Genomic DNA, 14928 nt, shown 5'->3' with positions numbered 1-14928 from the left:
ATTTCCTTTGTTTTGTTTTTTTTTAAACCATTCTAGAATCCCATACACAATACCGCATTACTTGTCCATAAACTAATTTGTACTTGGGGAAAAAAAGTAAAGTCAACATTATTCTTAAATCCTCCAACTATTTTTAACTATCCATTTGTACCTTGGTCTCCTTTCTGGACTATGAGTTACTTGTTGACAAAGGCCACCTCCATATTCCTTATTGTTCCCAGTAGGATACCCTTTATTTATTGAGTAAAACTTTGTTAATTTGGTGACTGCCCTTCAATAACTGGATGGAGCAGGAAGGAAGGAAAAAAGGGAGATGAGGGGAGAAGGAAGAAAAGCCTTACTTACTGTCTTCGTTTGCTGGGCTGCTGTGACAGATATCGCAACCTTGTTGGCTTACACAACAGGAATTCATTATCCCACAGCACTGGAGGCTGGAAGTTCAACTTCAAGGTATCCACCAGGCCATGCTTTCTCTGGAGTCTGTAGCATTCTGTTGATGGCTTCTCGCCATCCTTGGGGTTTCTTGGCTTGTAGAAACATCTCTGCCTCACGGCAATAGCTCTCTCCTTCTCTGGCTTCTCCTGACTCACCACATCCGAATTTCCTCTGCCTACGAGGACATCAGCCATGTTGGATTAAGGCCCACCATGATTTGGTTTGGCCTAATCCAAATAAGATCTCCAAAGGTCCTGTTTACAAATGAGTTCCCCCTCACAGGACTGTGAGTTAAGACTTGAACATGTCTTTGTGGGGGGCATGATTCAATCTACCACACTTACAAATAATTTCAGACCTCAGAACTTTGAGGGACCGCCTTGTGATTTTGTGTAATGGGATTCTTGTGACCTTTGTGTTTCCCAGCTTGGAGATCGCAACCCTGAACCAGGCAGACTCAGACCTGGAGGCTTGTCGAACCCACATCAGCAGAGATATCATTGCCCTTTTACTGAGAAATCTGACCAGCAGTGGCCACCTCTCCCCGCAAGTAGAGAGGAAGATGTGTGCTGTTTTCAAAAAGCAGTTTCTGTTGTTGGAGAATGAAATACAAGAAGAGTATGACCGGAAGATGGTGGCACTGACAGCTGAGTGTGACCTGGAAGCAAGGAAGAGGACAGAGATCCAGTACCAGAGGGAGATGGCGGCAATGGAGGAAGCGGAAGAGTTGCTGAAGCGGGCTAGCGAGAGGGTAAGGGAGCTCCGGAAGAAAGCTTTCACTTGCCTCTCTCCTTCCTCTCAATGTCATTTAGCCATTTATTCATTTACATTCACAAACCCATCTATCCTCCCTTCCACTCACCCACCCACCTACCCCATCCATCCATACACACATATATATATACATATGTCCACTTTTACATACATCTACCTACCCACCATCCATTTGTCTATCTGTCATCCATCAGTCCATCTGTCCAGTTGTCCACCTATCCACCAGTCCATCCACCCATTCATCCATCTTTCTATCCATCCACCCATTTTCTAGCCATCAGCACTTCCACCCATCCATTTGTCCATCCATCCATCTACCCGTCCATCTTTCCATCCCTTATGAAGAATGCACTCCATGCTCTATTCAGTGATGCAGCTCCAAACAATCTCTATTTTTCTTCTTGCTTAATTGGTTATTGCGTCTTTTCCATAAAAATAATACATTCTCAATGAGGGAAACTCACTGAGTGTTAGGAAACTACAGTCCTCAAGCCAAACCATGCTGGCCTGTTTCTGCATAGCCTCTGAGTTAGGAAGGGTTTTTAAAGGTTTGTACAAAACAAAAAAAAAAGAGACGAATATGTGACAGAGACCCCCCTGCAAGGCCAAAGATGGTCATCTGGCACTTCACAGCACGGTTGGCCAACTCCAGCTCCCAGGCATAAAAAGAAAAACCCTGAAAACAAGCGGTGAAAACCCGTCATGTGGCTGAAGTGCAGGCTGTCATTCATTCAGCCTGTGTTGAGTTCCTGCTGTATGCCTGACCCTCAAACTACAGTGCCTGCCACGGCTGCCTGCACTCCTGCTCTGACTTTGGTGTACATTTCAGCGGCCTGCTGTATACTGCTTTTTAGCAAAGCAAAGTTTATGCAGTTCATATAATTGCGCATTTTGCTGGTTTCCACTTGCCATCCCATCATAAACATCTTATGATACTATTATATAAATTTTAAGAATGTACTGATAGCGCACCCCCATTTAGCACTTCCTGCACCAGGCCTTGCTCTAAGCTCATGCCACATTGCTGCCCTTAGTGTGTTCCCCATCAGGCTGACCATTTATAAATGTTCCAAGCCTTTGCTACCAAAGGATGGCCTGGGGTCACACCTTCTGTTGTGTAGCCCCATTATGTACCCAGGGGCGGGCGGAGCTGGGATGGGGGAGGAGAGTAAGAGCTCCCTTCCCTCAGGGCTCATTCCTTCTCCTTGGAGTGTGTGTGTGAGGAGGGGACCCCCTAAACCTGCCTTATCCAGGACTGCTTGTCTGAGCTGGTCCAGCCCGCAGTCCTTGCACCTGCTACCGGAGCGCACACAGCTCAGAACCTCGTGGGCAGAGACCAGTCACCTCATCTTAGCCCAGCTGCTTCCAGAAATAGCGTCCCAACTGCCTACGGGCATAGAACAGTTTCCCTCTCAGGCCTTGTAGCCACTCATCCCACAGAACCACGGACTGTACTTTCTAATTACCCGAAGATGTGTTATTAGCTCCAAATAAGGCACGAAATTTATTTGGGACAATGCATGGTTTTCTTTCATAATTCAAAATGAACAGTTTTTAAAATGTAGAGTTTAGGAATTCTGGGCAGTTGTGTAGAGATTAAGCTCTTCGTGTTGATGCCGTAGCTCAGCTTGCAGAGCCTCTCTCCATGGAGCAGTCCCAGGCAGAGGAGGGAGGGCCGGAGACCCTGGAGGCAGACTCTCTGGCTTTAGAGCCTCACTCTGTTTTTCCGCAGCTTGCGTTGCTCAGTCTCTTGGGGTCTCGGTTTCCTTCCCTAAAAGGAGGATGGCAGTGATGCCTGTGGGTGGTGAGGACAAAGGAGCGATTGCTTGTATGGTACTTAGACCGCCCTTGTCCCAGAGTCACCCTGCAGGGGGCTACCAGGCACCATTTCCTGTCATCTTCAAAGAAGCTGGGGCGTGGCCCAGTCGGGGAATGTGAGCTATTTCCATTTCGAGGTGGGGAGGCAGAGGCCCGAGGGAAGCCACTTGCCGTGTAGTAGAGAAAGAAGGCGGGTGTAGGCGGTATCGAAGGCCAGGATGCGAGAACTCTGCGAGGGAAATTGATTTATTTCGACCGGCCAGACTCAGCAGACTCCTGTCCTAATAAAAACCGAGCCGGAATGGAATTGTGGGTCCCCTTTTATACAGAAAAGATGAAAGGGTGGGGAGTTAAACGGTGCTTTTATGAAAGAAAACGACTTTCCTTGTTAGTTAAGTGTTTGTCTGAGTACCAGATAGGTTTTGAATTAAAGTACCCCCCACATTTCAGGTGAGCTTGAATTAGCATATCCCCCACATTTCAGGGGAGCTTGAATTAGCATATCCCCCACATTTCAGGGGAGCTTGAATTAGCATATCCCCCACATTTCAGGTGAGCTTGAATTAGCATATCCCCCACATTTCAGGTGAGCTTGAATTAGCATATCCCCCACATTTCAGGTGAGCTTGAATTAGCATATCCCCCACATTTCAGGGGAGCTTGAATTAGCATATCCCCCACATTTCAGGTGAGCTTGAATTAGCATATCCCCCACATTTCAGGGGAGCTTGAATTAGCATATCCTCCACATTTCAGGGGAGCTTGAATTAAAATCTCCCCTACATTCCGTCTGGATGCAACTTTGAATACACATTTGCGACGGCTTGCTCGGTCGGTAGAGGTGGGGTCTGGCTGCAGACGAGGGGTCGGTCCAGCTCTGGACGAGGGGTCGGTCCCACTTGGGACGAAGGGTCGGTCCCACTTGGGACGAGGGGTCGGTCCGGCAGCAGACGAGGGATCGGTCTCACAAGGGGTTGCGCGGTTCGGCTGACGGGGTCGCCCGGCGAAGCCGGCGACGAAGGGGTCGCCCGGAGAAGCAGGCGACGAACTGGGGACAAGGGAGGCCAGGCCCTTGTCGGGGGCTCTCAGGACTGGAGGGCGCACGGCAGAAGAACTACCGCGGAGACAAGGTAAACACGCAAGTCCACTTTACTGAGGGAGAGGCAACAGTTTTATAGGGGCTGGGGAAGGCTGATTGGTCGAAGCCATGCCCTGTTCTGATTGGTTGCCGGCGAAAGGTCAGTGGGTGGTACTGGACGGGGGAGGGGTGGTGGTTAGGGATTGGCTGTCGCTGTTGCTGGGGGAAGGGGCAGGGTTTAGGGATTGGTGGCTGCTGTTGCTGGGGTGGAGGGCAGACTTGAGTTTTCCGCCCACGCCTGGCTATTGCTGCTGTCGGGGGAAGGGAAAAGGGCAGACTGGAATTTTCTGCCCTGCGCCTGCGCAGGGAGAAGGAAGAAGAAGGGTGCCGCCCCACAAGGCATCGGGTGGCGCCATCTGGGAGGAGGGGCGGCCGCGGAAGCATGGCGCCGAGAAGGGGAGACCCGAGGGCACTCTGCGCCCATGCCGAGCTTCCTTCAGGGGTGGCGGTGGGCCCGACCAACCACCCTATTATGGGGGCAGCGGAATTAGGCCTACCGCGGCCGCTCCCCTGCCAGGCCAGCAAACCACACTTCAGCCGGAGGGGTGACCGCACACATTCAGTCTTACATCCTTTCTGAACATTCAAAGACTGTAGGGCCTTTATCACTTATTTGGATTTCTAGAGACTAGGTACACTTGGATACAGAATTAGGCAATTTTGAATTGATGCACAGGCTGTATTAGCCCCACACCCGACAACCACTCGCTGCTGGTTCCAGGCTGGTTCCCAGCTGGGCTCATTCTTCTCCACCCACCTGCTTCCCACATGCTCCTGGGGCTGTGCCCCCCTCGGCCTCAGGCCTTCTCATTCTTCTGGGTCTTATTCTTCGTCACAGGAACCTTTACCTTTGAGCTGTCTCTGAATGGGTATTTTTTTTTTTGTCTTTTTTTTTTTTTTAATGTTACATTAAAAAAATATGAGGTGCCCATATATCCCCCACCCCCCTCACCCCACTCCTTCCCCCATAACAACCTCCTCCATCATCACGAGACATTCACTGCATTTGGTGTATACATCTCTGAGTACCACTGCACCTCATGGTCAATGGTCCACACCATAGCCCACACTCTCCCGCAGTCCACCCAGTGGGCCATGGGAGGACGTACATCGTCCGGTAACTGTCCCTGCAGCACCACCCAGGACAACTCCAAGTCCCAAAAACACCCCCACATCTCATCTCTTCCTCCCACTCCCTACCCCCAGCAGCAACCATGGCCACTTTCTCCACACCAATGCCACATTTTCTTCGATTACTAATCACAATAGTTCATGAATAGAATATCAGTAATCTACTCTAATCCTACTCTATTCCTCCATCCTGTGGACCTTGGAATGGTTGTGTCCACTCCACCTCTATATCAAGAGGGGGCTTAGATTCCACATGGATGCTGGATGCAATCCTCCTGCTTTCAGTTGTAGGCACTCTTGGCTCCCTGGTGTGGTGGTTGACCTTCTTCACCTCCATGTTAGCTGAGTGGGGTAAGTCCAAACCAGGGATTGGAATTGCAAATCTGTTGAGGCTCAGGGCCTGGCTATGACATGGATAGTCCAGAGATTCAGGTCCCCTGGGTATACACTAAACCCCAGCACCAACTACAGTTCTGGTAAAAGTAACAGGAGAGACTTGTAGACAAAGATCACATCTGAGTCCAGCTCCATCACACAGAAACACAAATTTTTAGTAAAACTTGCGTGTGATTTGCTTGTCTTGTTAAACTGAGTACAGGGAGTATAATTCAGTACCGTCCTAACTTCCTGAGTTTGATTTACCCTTTCTGATGGCGTAGAGCCAATGCTGTGAACCGATTGCTCCAGAGCGGCCTGCTGCAGGCCAGTGCTTCTCAAGCCGAGACCGAAGTGCCCCCACCCCACTCCCACGCCCATTTCCTACACAGGACAAATTGCTTTGCTAGGCACTTGATGCCACTGGACAGAGAGCATCCCTGAGTTCCCTGGAGTCCATTTGATTGGAAAGCTTCCTAGGGAGTCAGGGGCAAGATGTATGTTTTTAAGGTTCCTTTGTTGCCAATATTTAAAATGTAAAGCTCCAGGTAAAAATCCAGATTCCCTAAAAATTGGGAATGTTTGGTCTGCGTGGAGCAGTGTAGCCCTTTGGTGGGGTGAAGACTGACTGCCCCTTTAGGCAAGGCTTGCTTTTTCCCTGTGCTCCACTACCCACCACTCCCTATTGACTCTCATACCAGGATCCCTCATTGATGTCCATGTATGACCTTCCCTGCGTGGCAGCCCTGGGGTTGAACTTGGTCAGGGGTTGAATGCATTTCTGCAGGGCCCTGGACACCCCCTTAGGAGGGCAGTGCCTGTAGAAGGGGGCGTTCCCATTCAAGTTAATTTTAGGGAATGTGTCCCCGATGCAACATATTGTCTATGCCCTATTCTTCAGCAAAAAAATATTCTAAATAAGGATAGATCATGCAGTTTAGGACATGTGGGCGCATGCCTGTGTGTGTGTGCAAGCACTTTCTGTCCTGGCTGTCAGAAGGTAAATGGGTTTTACCCATATTTCATAACTATCAGTTCAACTAAATGGAGGTTTGGGGCTTATCAAATTCCCTACTGTCCAAAAAGAGGGTCACTTGGATGGATGAACCGACCTGGCCGGGCTCCAGTGATGCGGTCAGTGGCAGAGCGTCCCTGCAGCCCCCGCACCTGGGCCCAGACCCTCTCGTGGTTTTCGGAGAATTGCTTTTATGGTTTAGATCAGGTCAGCTGGGAGTAGCCCCTTCTCTCGGATAGAGTGACTCTGCAGCGTCTAATCCTGTGCATTTTATAAAAGTGGCTTCTTAAAGAGACCTCGTCACTTGTGCTGACAGATCCTGGAGGTGCGGCGGGGCAGGCAGGTGAAGTCCCTGGGCGCTGAGTGCTGGGCATCGCGCGCACCCCCAGGACAGGGCAGGCAGGTGAAGGTGCTGGGCGCCGCGTGCATCCCCAGGACAGGGCAGGCAGGTGAAGTCCCTGGGCGCTGAGTGCTGGGCGCCGCGCGCACCCCCAGGACAGGGCAGGCAGGTGAAGTCCCTGGGCGCTGAGTGCTGGGCGCCGCGCGCACCCCCAAGACAGGGATTCTCGTGGCGTGGCTCTCGTACCAGCACGACTTTAGGGGGCCCCAAGTCAGCCCCACTCCTCTTTTGACCCAGATTCTGAACAAACTGAAACGTCGACGAGATACTGAGGCCAGGACATTGCCCGAGCAGGCTTTTGTGAGCAACGGGAAGTGGAAGTGGGGGTGAGTGTGACGGGGTGGGGAACACTAGGCCTGCTCCCTGGAGGAGCGTGTCCTTTACTTAGACATCACACCCACCTTCTGCCTAGAATTTGGGAGAGGCTTTTAATTCCTCTGAGCTTGTGTTTCTTCACTTGTAAAATGAAGTGTATTCGTTTTTTATGCTGTGTAACACATTGTCGCAAATTCAGTGACTTAAAACACCAGTTCCATTTGTTACAGCCTCCGTGGGGCAGGAGTCCGCGTATGGCTTGGCTGGGCTCTCGGCTCAGGGTCTCGCAAATCAAGCTGTCGGCTGGGCTGCATTCTCATCTAGAGCTCGGTCCTGGTCCAGTCCTATTCAAGTCGTGGCAGAATACATTTCCTTGTGGTTGCAAGACAGGGGCCCTCGGCTCTTAGAGCCTGCTTCGCTCCATGAACAGTTTAGAGTGTCACTGTTTGCTTCTTCAGGAAGTGCCGTGTCCTTCCCTAAGGAAGCGCACCTGATTAAGCCAGGCCCACCCAGATCATCTCCTTTCCGATGAACTCAAAGTTGTAATCAAATCATGGGAGTGGCTGTCGCATCTTATTTCAAGTTCGCGCCCATCCTCAGGGAGCAGCGATTTGCACACACACTGGGGCTTGGGGCCTGTCTTAGAATTCTGCCTACCACATGGAGTTAATAATGCTCTCCTCCTGGAAGACGAGTCGTACTGAGCTAATGGGAGTGAGAATGCAGTAGGAGCTCAGCAGAGGTGTTTTTACAGCCTTCTTTTCCTCAAAATGGACCACACAAATTGCAGGCATCCAAACAGCCATTTCCCAGCACTTCTTTTTCATTTTTCACCCAGTGATCTCAGCTTGGGCCTGATTGCTGGTATTTTTCTCCTCGACTAAGTTACAAATGAAAAATGATGGAAATAATCTTGCAAGCCTAACAGCACAGTACGTTGATGTGTAAGAGTTTTCCATTTTTGCAGGCTATTTTCAGGCCGTATGATTTGCAGATTTCTACTCCTGTGAATTTTCTGCTTTGAAATTGTTTTGGAAGATAGTAATGTAACAGGGGAGGACAGGTTGCAACAGCATTTCCTGGGACTTAGCAGCCTCATCGTTGTCAGTTTGCAGCATTGTGCCTGTGCATATGTGTTGTGTGTGTGCATTTGTATATGTGTACCACGTGCGCACTGGTGTTTATGTGCATGCATGTCCGTGCGCTTGTGTGCATGTGCGTGGCCATTTATGTTTACTGTGTTCATGTGTGTGCACACGTGGCCATGTGCAAGGCGTGTTCATGTGTGCACACATGCTCGTGCGTGTGCATTGCTGGATGTGCGCTGAGTTCGTGTGTGTGCGCGCATGTTGCTGTGTGTGCACGTGCACGTTGCTGCGTGTGCACAGGGGTGTGCACCTGTGCCTGGGCAGTGTGCACCTGCCACACGTGTGCACATGTGTTCAAGCGTGCCCGTGCGTGCAGATTCAGCGCCAGCCCCTCACGCAGCCACCCTCTGTCTCTGCAGAGCGCGGGCGAGTGTGGCAGCCTCCTGCGCGCCGCCCACGGCCTGGAGCAGGACCAGCTGAGAAGGTCTCTGGCCCTGCAGCAGGATGAAGACCTCGCCAAGGCTCGCCGGCAGCTGGCCATTTTCCAGAGAAACGAACTGCACCGTATCTTTTTCACTCAGATCAAAAGTGCTCTTTTAAAAGGGGAACTGAAGCCAGAGGCAGCTAAAATGCTGCTGCAGGATTATTCTCAAGCGCAGGTAATGCCTCCAATCAGGCTTGCTCTGAAGGCAGGGTAATTTTGCTGAACTGGCTCGGTAACTTTCTCTGCTCACAGTTATGTCCTGCCTTCTCCTTTGTGCTGCATACCAATGGCCTTTTCTTCTTCTGCCTCTTCACGTGTGGGCGAGTTCCCAGTAAGTAGAGCCACCTGGGTCTCAGGCAGACCTGGGTGTGAATTCTGACTCCACTACCTATCAGCGGTGTGATCTGAGCAAATTATAACCTCTCTGAGCCTTGGTTTGCTCACCTGTAAAATGGGGTAGTAGCATATTCACAGGGTGGTGATGCGGATGGCATGACCTTATTCATGAGAAGCCAGTGCTTGGCATAATTCATGTTTAATATTTATAGCAGTAAAAAGGGAAAAAAAATTATCTCTCTCTGTGTGTCTGTTTATATCTATCTATCTGAAAACATAAATATAAATAATGACATTTGATTTATACCTAGGGTTTAGGATATTTATCTGTGCCTGGGTGAATGTGTATTTCTGCACAAAAGCTGAAAATGAATGTTATTAATCATGGCTGAATAAATTCCTAGACAATGGCAAAAATAATTGGTCTGAAACTCTCACCATTGCTGTGAATTTCTTAAGGGGTCTGTATGAAGAATTTTAAATACATTTGCACGTACACACACACACAGAGTGAGATCATTTCTGTGCAGGAATGCAGTTCATCACTGGGTGCTGCGGACTTGCCCCAGGTGTGGTAATGGTAATTAACCGTTGAGTGCTCGTTTAGTTTATGGGATTTTGAGTTTTGACTGTGAACAGAATATTTGAGAGACACAGATGTCAACCCCTCGTAGGGCTGCCTCCTCCAATCTGTGAGCTAATTTCTGACTATAAAAAGCAAAGGCACCAGGGGACCCAGCCTAAAGGACTCGGGGCACCGACAGGAGTTGGTGGTGCAATTTCCTCGTCAGTCCAGTGTTTCTTTTGTTTCAAGAATGGATACCTCTGGCTCTTGAGAAATGTGTCTTTCTGATATAGCAGGCAATTTTACCTTTATCACCAAAACTCATTCAGGAGAGTTGGCCGCTTGGTTGAATGGCTCTCTCAAGATCCCCTACTGGCTCTAGAAGCTCTGGTTCCCTCCCAGCAGGGCGAGCCGCGTCCATTCAGACGTGGGGACCAAAACTGGTGGACACCAAAATAGAACCAGCAGGTGAGGTGCAGGCACAGATGTCCAAGTGTGGGTGTGAGCGGGCCTGTCCCCAGGGATGGAGCCACAAGACTCAGCACTCAACGAAGGAGCCACGAAAGTCAGCCCATGCTAGGCCTGCCCCTTCCCGGGGGTGTTGCCACCAGCCCTGGGGTTCGGTTCCGGCTACAGGCCAAATGGGGGCACAGCTGGCATGGACCAGGGGTGTCCCAGGAGGAGACCAAGTAATCATCGTGAGCCTCTCCAGAAGAGAGGGTCATGCTCAGAAGAACCCAGGGCCAAAAGAGAACAAGCTAGCCTCAGTGCTGGCCTGGGTTTTTCCCGCTGAAACTTAGGTGAGAGTAGATAAGGGAGGAGTCTTCCATATTCACAGTGAAAACAAATGAGGAAAGCTGGTGTTTTGGAGGTGACGCAGCGTGAAGTTAGAGCCCAGGCCCTGGAATTAGATCAGCGGGTTCAAATCCCTGCTCAGCCATTTAGCAACTGCGGAGCACAAACTCAGTTTCCTCGTCTGTGAAACGGGAATAAATAATACTCTGCCTGAGTGAAGTTGGACAATGCGGTGAAGCCCTCAACCCAATGCCTGGCCCAGAAAAAACCCTAGGGCAGGCTAAGTCATCATTGCTCTCCTGAGTGTCGTAGGCTTTTGTTCATTTTGCATTTTGTAGGTGGAGAATGCTTTTGTGGACTGGTCCTCTTGTCTCCTCTGTGATGTGGGAGCTCCTGGTTTAGCCCAGAGCTTCGCACCCGCCCTGGTGCTCCGCACCCTGGTTGCTCTGGAGGTGTGAGTGAATGCGAGTGAATAAGCGAATGAGAGGAACCCACATTACACTCCTTAGGGCCATCAGCTGTTTGATAACTCTACCGTCGCTTTTTATTTTTTTTATGCCCCCTCTTATGGCTTTTTCTTTGCTTGCTGTCTGCTTTCTGTGTCCATTCACTGTGCGTTCTTCTGTGTCTGTATTTTATTTTTATTTATTGCCCCCCCTTTGTGGCTTCCTTGCTTTCTGCTCTCTGTGTCCATTCGCTGCGCGCTGTTCTGTTTTTGCTTGTCTCCCTTTTTGTTGCGTCACCTTTCTGAGTTGGCTCTCTGCAGTGCTTACAGGCCAGGTGGCACGCCTGGGTCAGCAGCTGTCCACAGCATGCGGGTGAGCTGCCTTCACAAGGAGGCCCGGGACACCAACCCAGGGCCTCCCGAACGGTAGACGGGAGCCCAACCGATGGAGCCTCAGCCGCTTCCTCTCCCATCACTTTCTAAAGCATTCTTTTCTTACTAATACGTAGTTACCTTGTAAGCCTTTGCTAAGGGTGGGGAGGTTTCAGGTTTAATCTCAGTGCTCCTTTCCCGATGTATTTTCTTCTGAAAAGATACATATTTAAATGTTTAAAAAGAAGTTTCTCTAAATGTTAATTGGGCATCTTTTCTTGATTTACTTTAAACAGGCAAAGGTAGAAGAGTTAATGGACTTCTTCCAGGCTACTAAGAGATACCATCTAAGTAAAAGGTTTGGCCACAGGGAGTACCTGGTCCACAACATGAGGTCTTCAGAGACCCGTGGCCAAGGCCTCCTGAGCACCGCGGCCGCTCAGCTGAGCCAGCTCATCCAGAGGCACGAGAGGTGAGACCGGCCAGCCGCAGCAGACACTGGCTCCTTTGTTCTTTCCTTGTACACACCAGCTGCCCTTTAAGTCTTTCTTAAGACTTGGCTAATTGTAAAAAAAAAAAAAAAGAGCCAACTCCTTGGCATTAGAGAATTTTAAGAACATACACGAGAGTAGCGGGAGCAGGGCTGTGAATCCCACGGGCCCATCCTTACGCTTCAGCAGATATCACCTCCTGGCCACCTGTGATGTGGCCGGAGACCCCCACCCAGGACCATCGAGGCAGGTCGCCACCAGCGCTTCATTGAGAAATCGGCGATGGAAGCACATCGACTGCGTGATGATGCGGTCCACTTCTGAGCTCCAGCTCCTGCATCACCCGGTGGTACAGAGTGTTAACATGTAGATATGTGGGTTCTGTTGTAGTCAGGCTTCTCTAGGGAACCAGAGCGGGCAGGATCGTTTGTGTACAAATGTGTCAATGTCATGAGATTTGTCATAGGAATCGGCTCACACAACGATGGGGATTCAAGTCTAAGTTCCGTAAGGCAGAGAGGGCCAGGAAAGGTTTCCACGATTTCCCCGGGAGAAGCTGGCTGGCCCAAGGGGAGATGGAAATTTCCCTTCTGACTGCTGAAATCATCAGTTCTCCTTGGAAGGCCTTCAGCGGATAGGACGGGACATCTGTCATTGCTGACAACAGTCTCTTAGTTGAGTGCAGATGTCACCAGGCATAAATGAATCAACTGATGATTTAAATCCACAAAGTAGCCTCACATGACAGGCCAGCGCTTGCTTGGCCAGACTACTGGGCAGCATCACTGGGCCAAGCAGACACAAGAACCTTATGTCACAGGCCCCCAATGGTTTTTCTCAGGAGCACCTGGCGTATCTTGTGCTCAGGTATCACGGAGGGGCTGCAGCTCCCCCTCCTCCCACAGCCCTCCTTCTCAACTCTTCTTTGAGGCCGCTTAATTGTGAACAATGAAATTTATTCTTTTAGGTTACAAGAAGCTCTAAAATTAATTGGGATGGGACTATAAAGTTGGCTTCCTTTTGATGATCCAAGGTTTTATGAATTGGTTTTACTACTGAGATAATTTTATCAGGGCTTTGCAGGGCTCCTGCTCCGTTTAATGAGGATTCTGCAAAATTCAAATTAGGCACACTCTCCCCACCCAGAGATGCAAATGAATTTATCACTGCAATTGACTTGAAGTTCCAGCTTAATTTTCACTCAAGTGAAAGGAACACTTCCTTGCCTTGAAGTACTCCACAGCTGCTTGCGCTGGTTTTGAGCAGTTACCAGGGAAAGGAACTGTACCTCTTATTGTCACATTTTATTTTAAAAGCCTGGCCCAGACTTCTATTTCTCCAACACGCCTCTGCCGTTCATTCACTCCTGTGTTCATTCCTTCAAGAAGCCTGCAGCGTGAGTCACTGGGTGCCGAGGCGGGCCCACCCAGGGCTGCAGATGGACCAGGCGTGCTGGTGGCGACTGTGGCAGAAACAGACAGTCCCTCCCTTTGCCCCTTGGACTTGGCTTGTGCCGTTCCTGTCGCCAGAAATTCCTGATTCACCATCTCACTTGGAAAACTCTGTCTGTACCCCAGCAGCCCCCTCAGGGGCTACTTCCCCAGAAGTCTCACCCTCCTTCCACCCTGGCAGATGCTTCCTCTCCTGGGGTTCTTTCTCTGTGTCCCTAATGACACCCACCATTTTCTGCTCTGTATTTTAGAAATGCCATGGCTGCCCGTTCTCTATGGCTTCTTGAGGGTAAAGATTCTTCAGCTTCTAACAAACCCTAATGTGGAGACAAACCTCCAGGTGAGTTTGGAGAGTGCATTAACGCTCTGTCTTTTTGGTCTAGGGCGGGATACTTAGATGAAGACCAGATGGAAATGCTGCTGGAGCGAGCGCAGACAGAAGTCTTTTCTATAAAACAAAAGTTAGACAACGACTTAAAGCAGGAAAAGAAGAAGCTCCATCAAAAACTAATACTTAAGAGAAGGCGAGAAATGTTGCAAAAGGTAGGTAAAGCTCTATGCTGTTCATTCTAGAAGCATTTCTGAACACCCACTGAGTCCCATGCTAGGAATTCACTGCAGTGGCCCAGAAGGGCAGCCTGGCAGAGCTCACGATCGCACATCTGCAGTTGACTGGTAGTGACTTTTTGGTACAAAGGATACTATTGTACTATCTACGTCAGCAGAGCAGAGGGTGGTGGTGGGTTAGTGATGTCTTCCCAGGAATAGGGTTGCTGGTTCAGGGGGTTAGTGATGTTGCTGATGATGAACACTGTGCGAAGTGTCCTGAAGTTTTTGTCTGAGGCTTGCAAGAGCCCTGTGAGGTAGATACTCCTGTTTTATGCCTTTCTTTTATAGAAATAGAACTGAGGCAAGGCTCAGAGAAGTAACGTGGTCAAGGTCAAATAGAGCAAGTGACAGAAGTGGGATTTGAACCCAGCCTCTCTGACCCAGAGCCTAAGCCCTGATCCTAGGCACTCATCTGCCCAGCTGCCTGCCTGCCCTGAGCGAGGAAGAGGGACCAACATACAAAAGCAAAAATGCCCTATACCGTGTTCCCCCGTGACATGTACCGCACACCCCAGCAGTGCACTCTTTCTGTTAGCGGAACCCTCTGGGTTCTGGGCTTCTAGGCTCTTGGCTATGACACATAAAGGAATTTAAGGACATGTCATAGGGTAGGCAAGGGAGTAAAGATTTTCTTAAGAAAAGGGAAAAGTGATAGTTCACAATCCGAGACGTGGGTTGCAGACCATGCTACAGGGTAAGAGATGCACCTGTGGGGCCCCCGGCTTAGGCCTCTTAGGACTTTTCCTTCTCCCCTTTCCTCATGTTGGAGAGGGGTCCCAGCTGGTTGCTGCTCTGATTCGTTGCCCTACCTGTTAGCTCTCAGAGGGCCAAAGTTGAGGCCTTTTGTTAGGAGGTATCCAGGGCTTCCCCTTCACTCCAAAAAGAGTTCCA

The 14928-nt window shown here is 49.9% G+C and overlaps 1 protein-coding gene across 5 annotated transcripts in view; it reads left to right on the top strand.

Annotated features, from left to right (window-relative positions):
• Positions 1-14928, top strand: part of EVC2 (EvC ciliary complex subunit 2) — a 166890-nt gene that overhangs the window by 78755 nt on the left and 73207 nt on the right. For all 5 annotated transcript variants that reach the window (XM_058301201.2, XM_058301196.1, XM_058301210.2 and 2 more), the window contains 4 exons: positions 862-1186; positions 8909-9148; positions 11783-11958; positions 13812-13971. In XM_058301201.2, the coding sequence (XP_058157184.1) occupies positions 862-1186; positions 8909-9148; positions 11783-11958; positions 13812-13971 (901 nt within the window). The remainder of the gene's footprint in view (positions 1-861; positions 1187-8908; positions 9149-11782; positions 11959-13811; positions 13972-14928) is intronic.

This window comes from Dasypus novemcinctus, chromosome 1 (genome assembly GCF_030445035.2).
Source record: "Dasypus novemcinctus isolate mDasNov1 chromosome 1, mDasNov1.1.hap2, whole genome shotgun sequence".
NCBI lineage: Eukaryota > Metazoa > Chordata > Mammalia > Cingulata > Dasypodidae > Dasypus > Dasypus novemcinctus.
The sequence above is the reverse complement of the archived record's forward strand: the minus strand, read 5'-3'. Positions and strand labels throughout refer to the sequence as shown.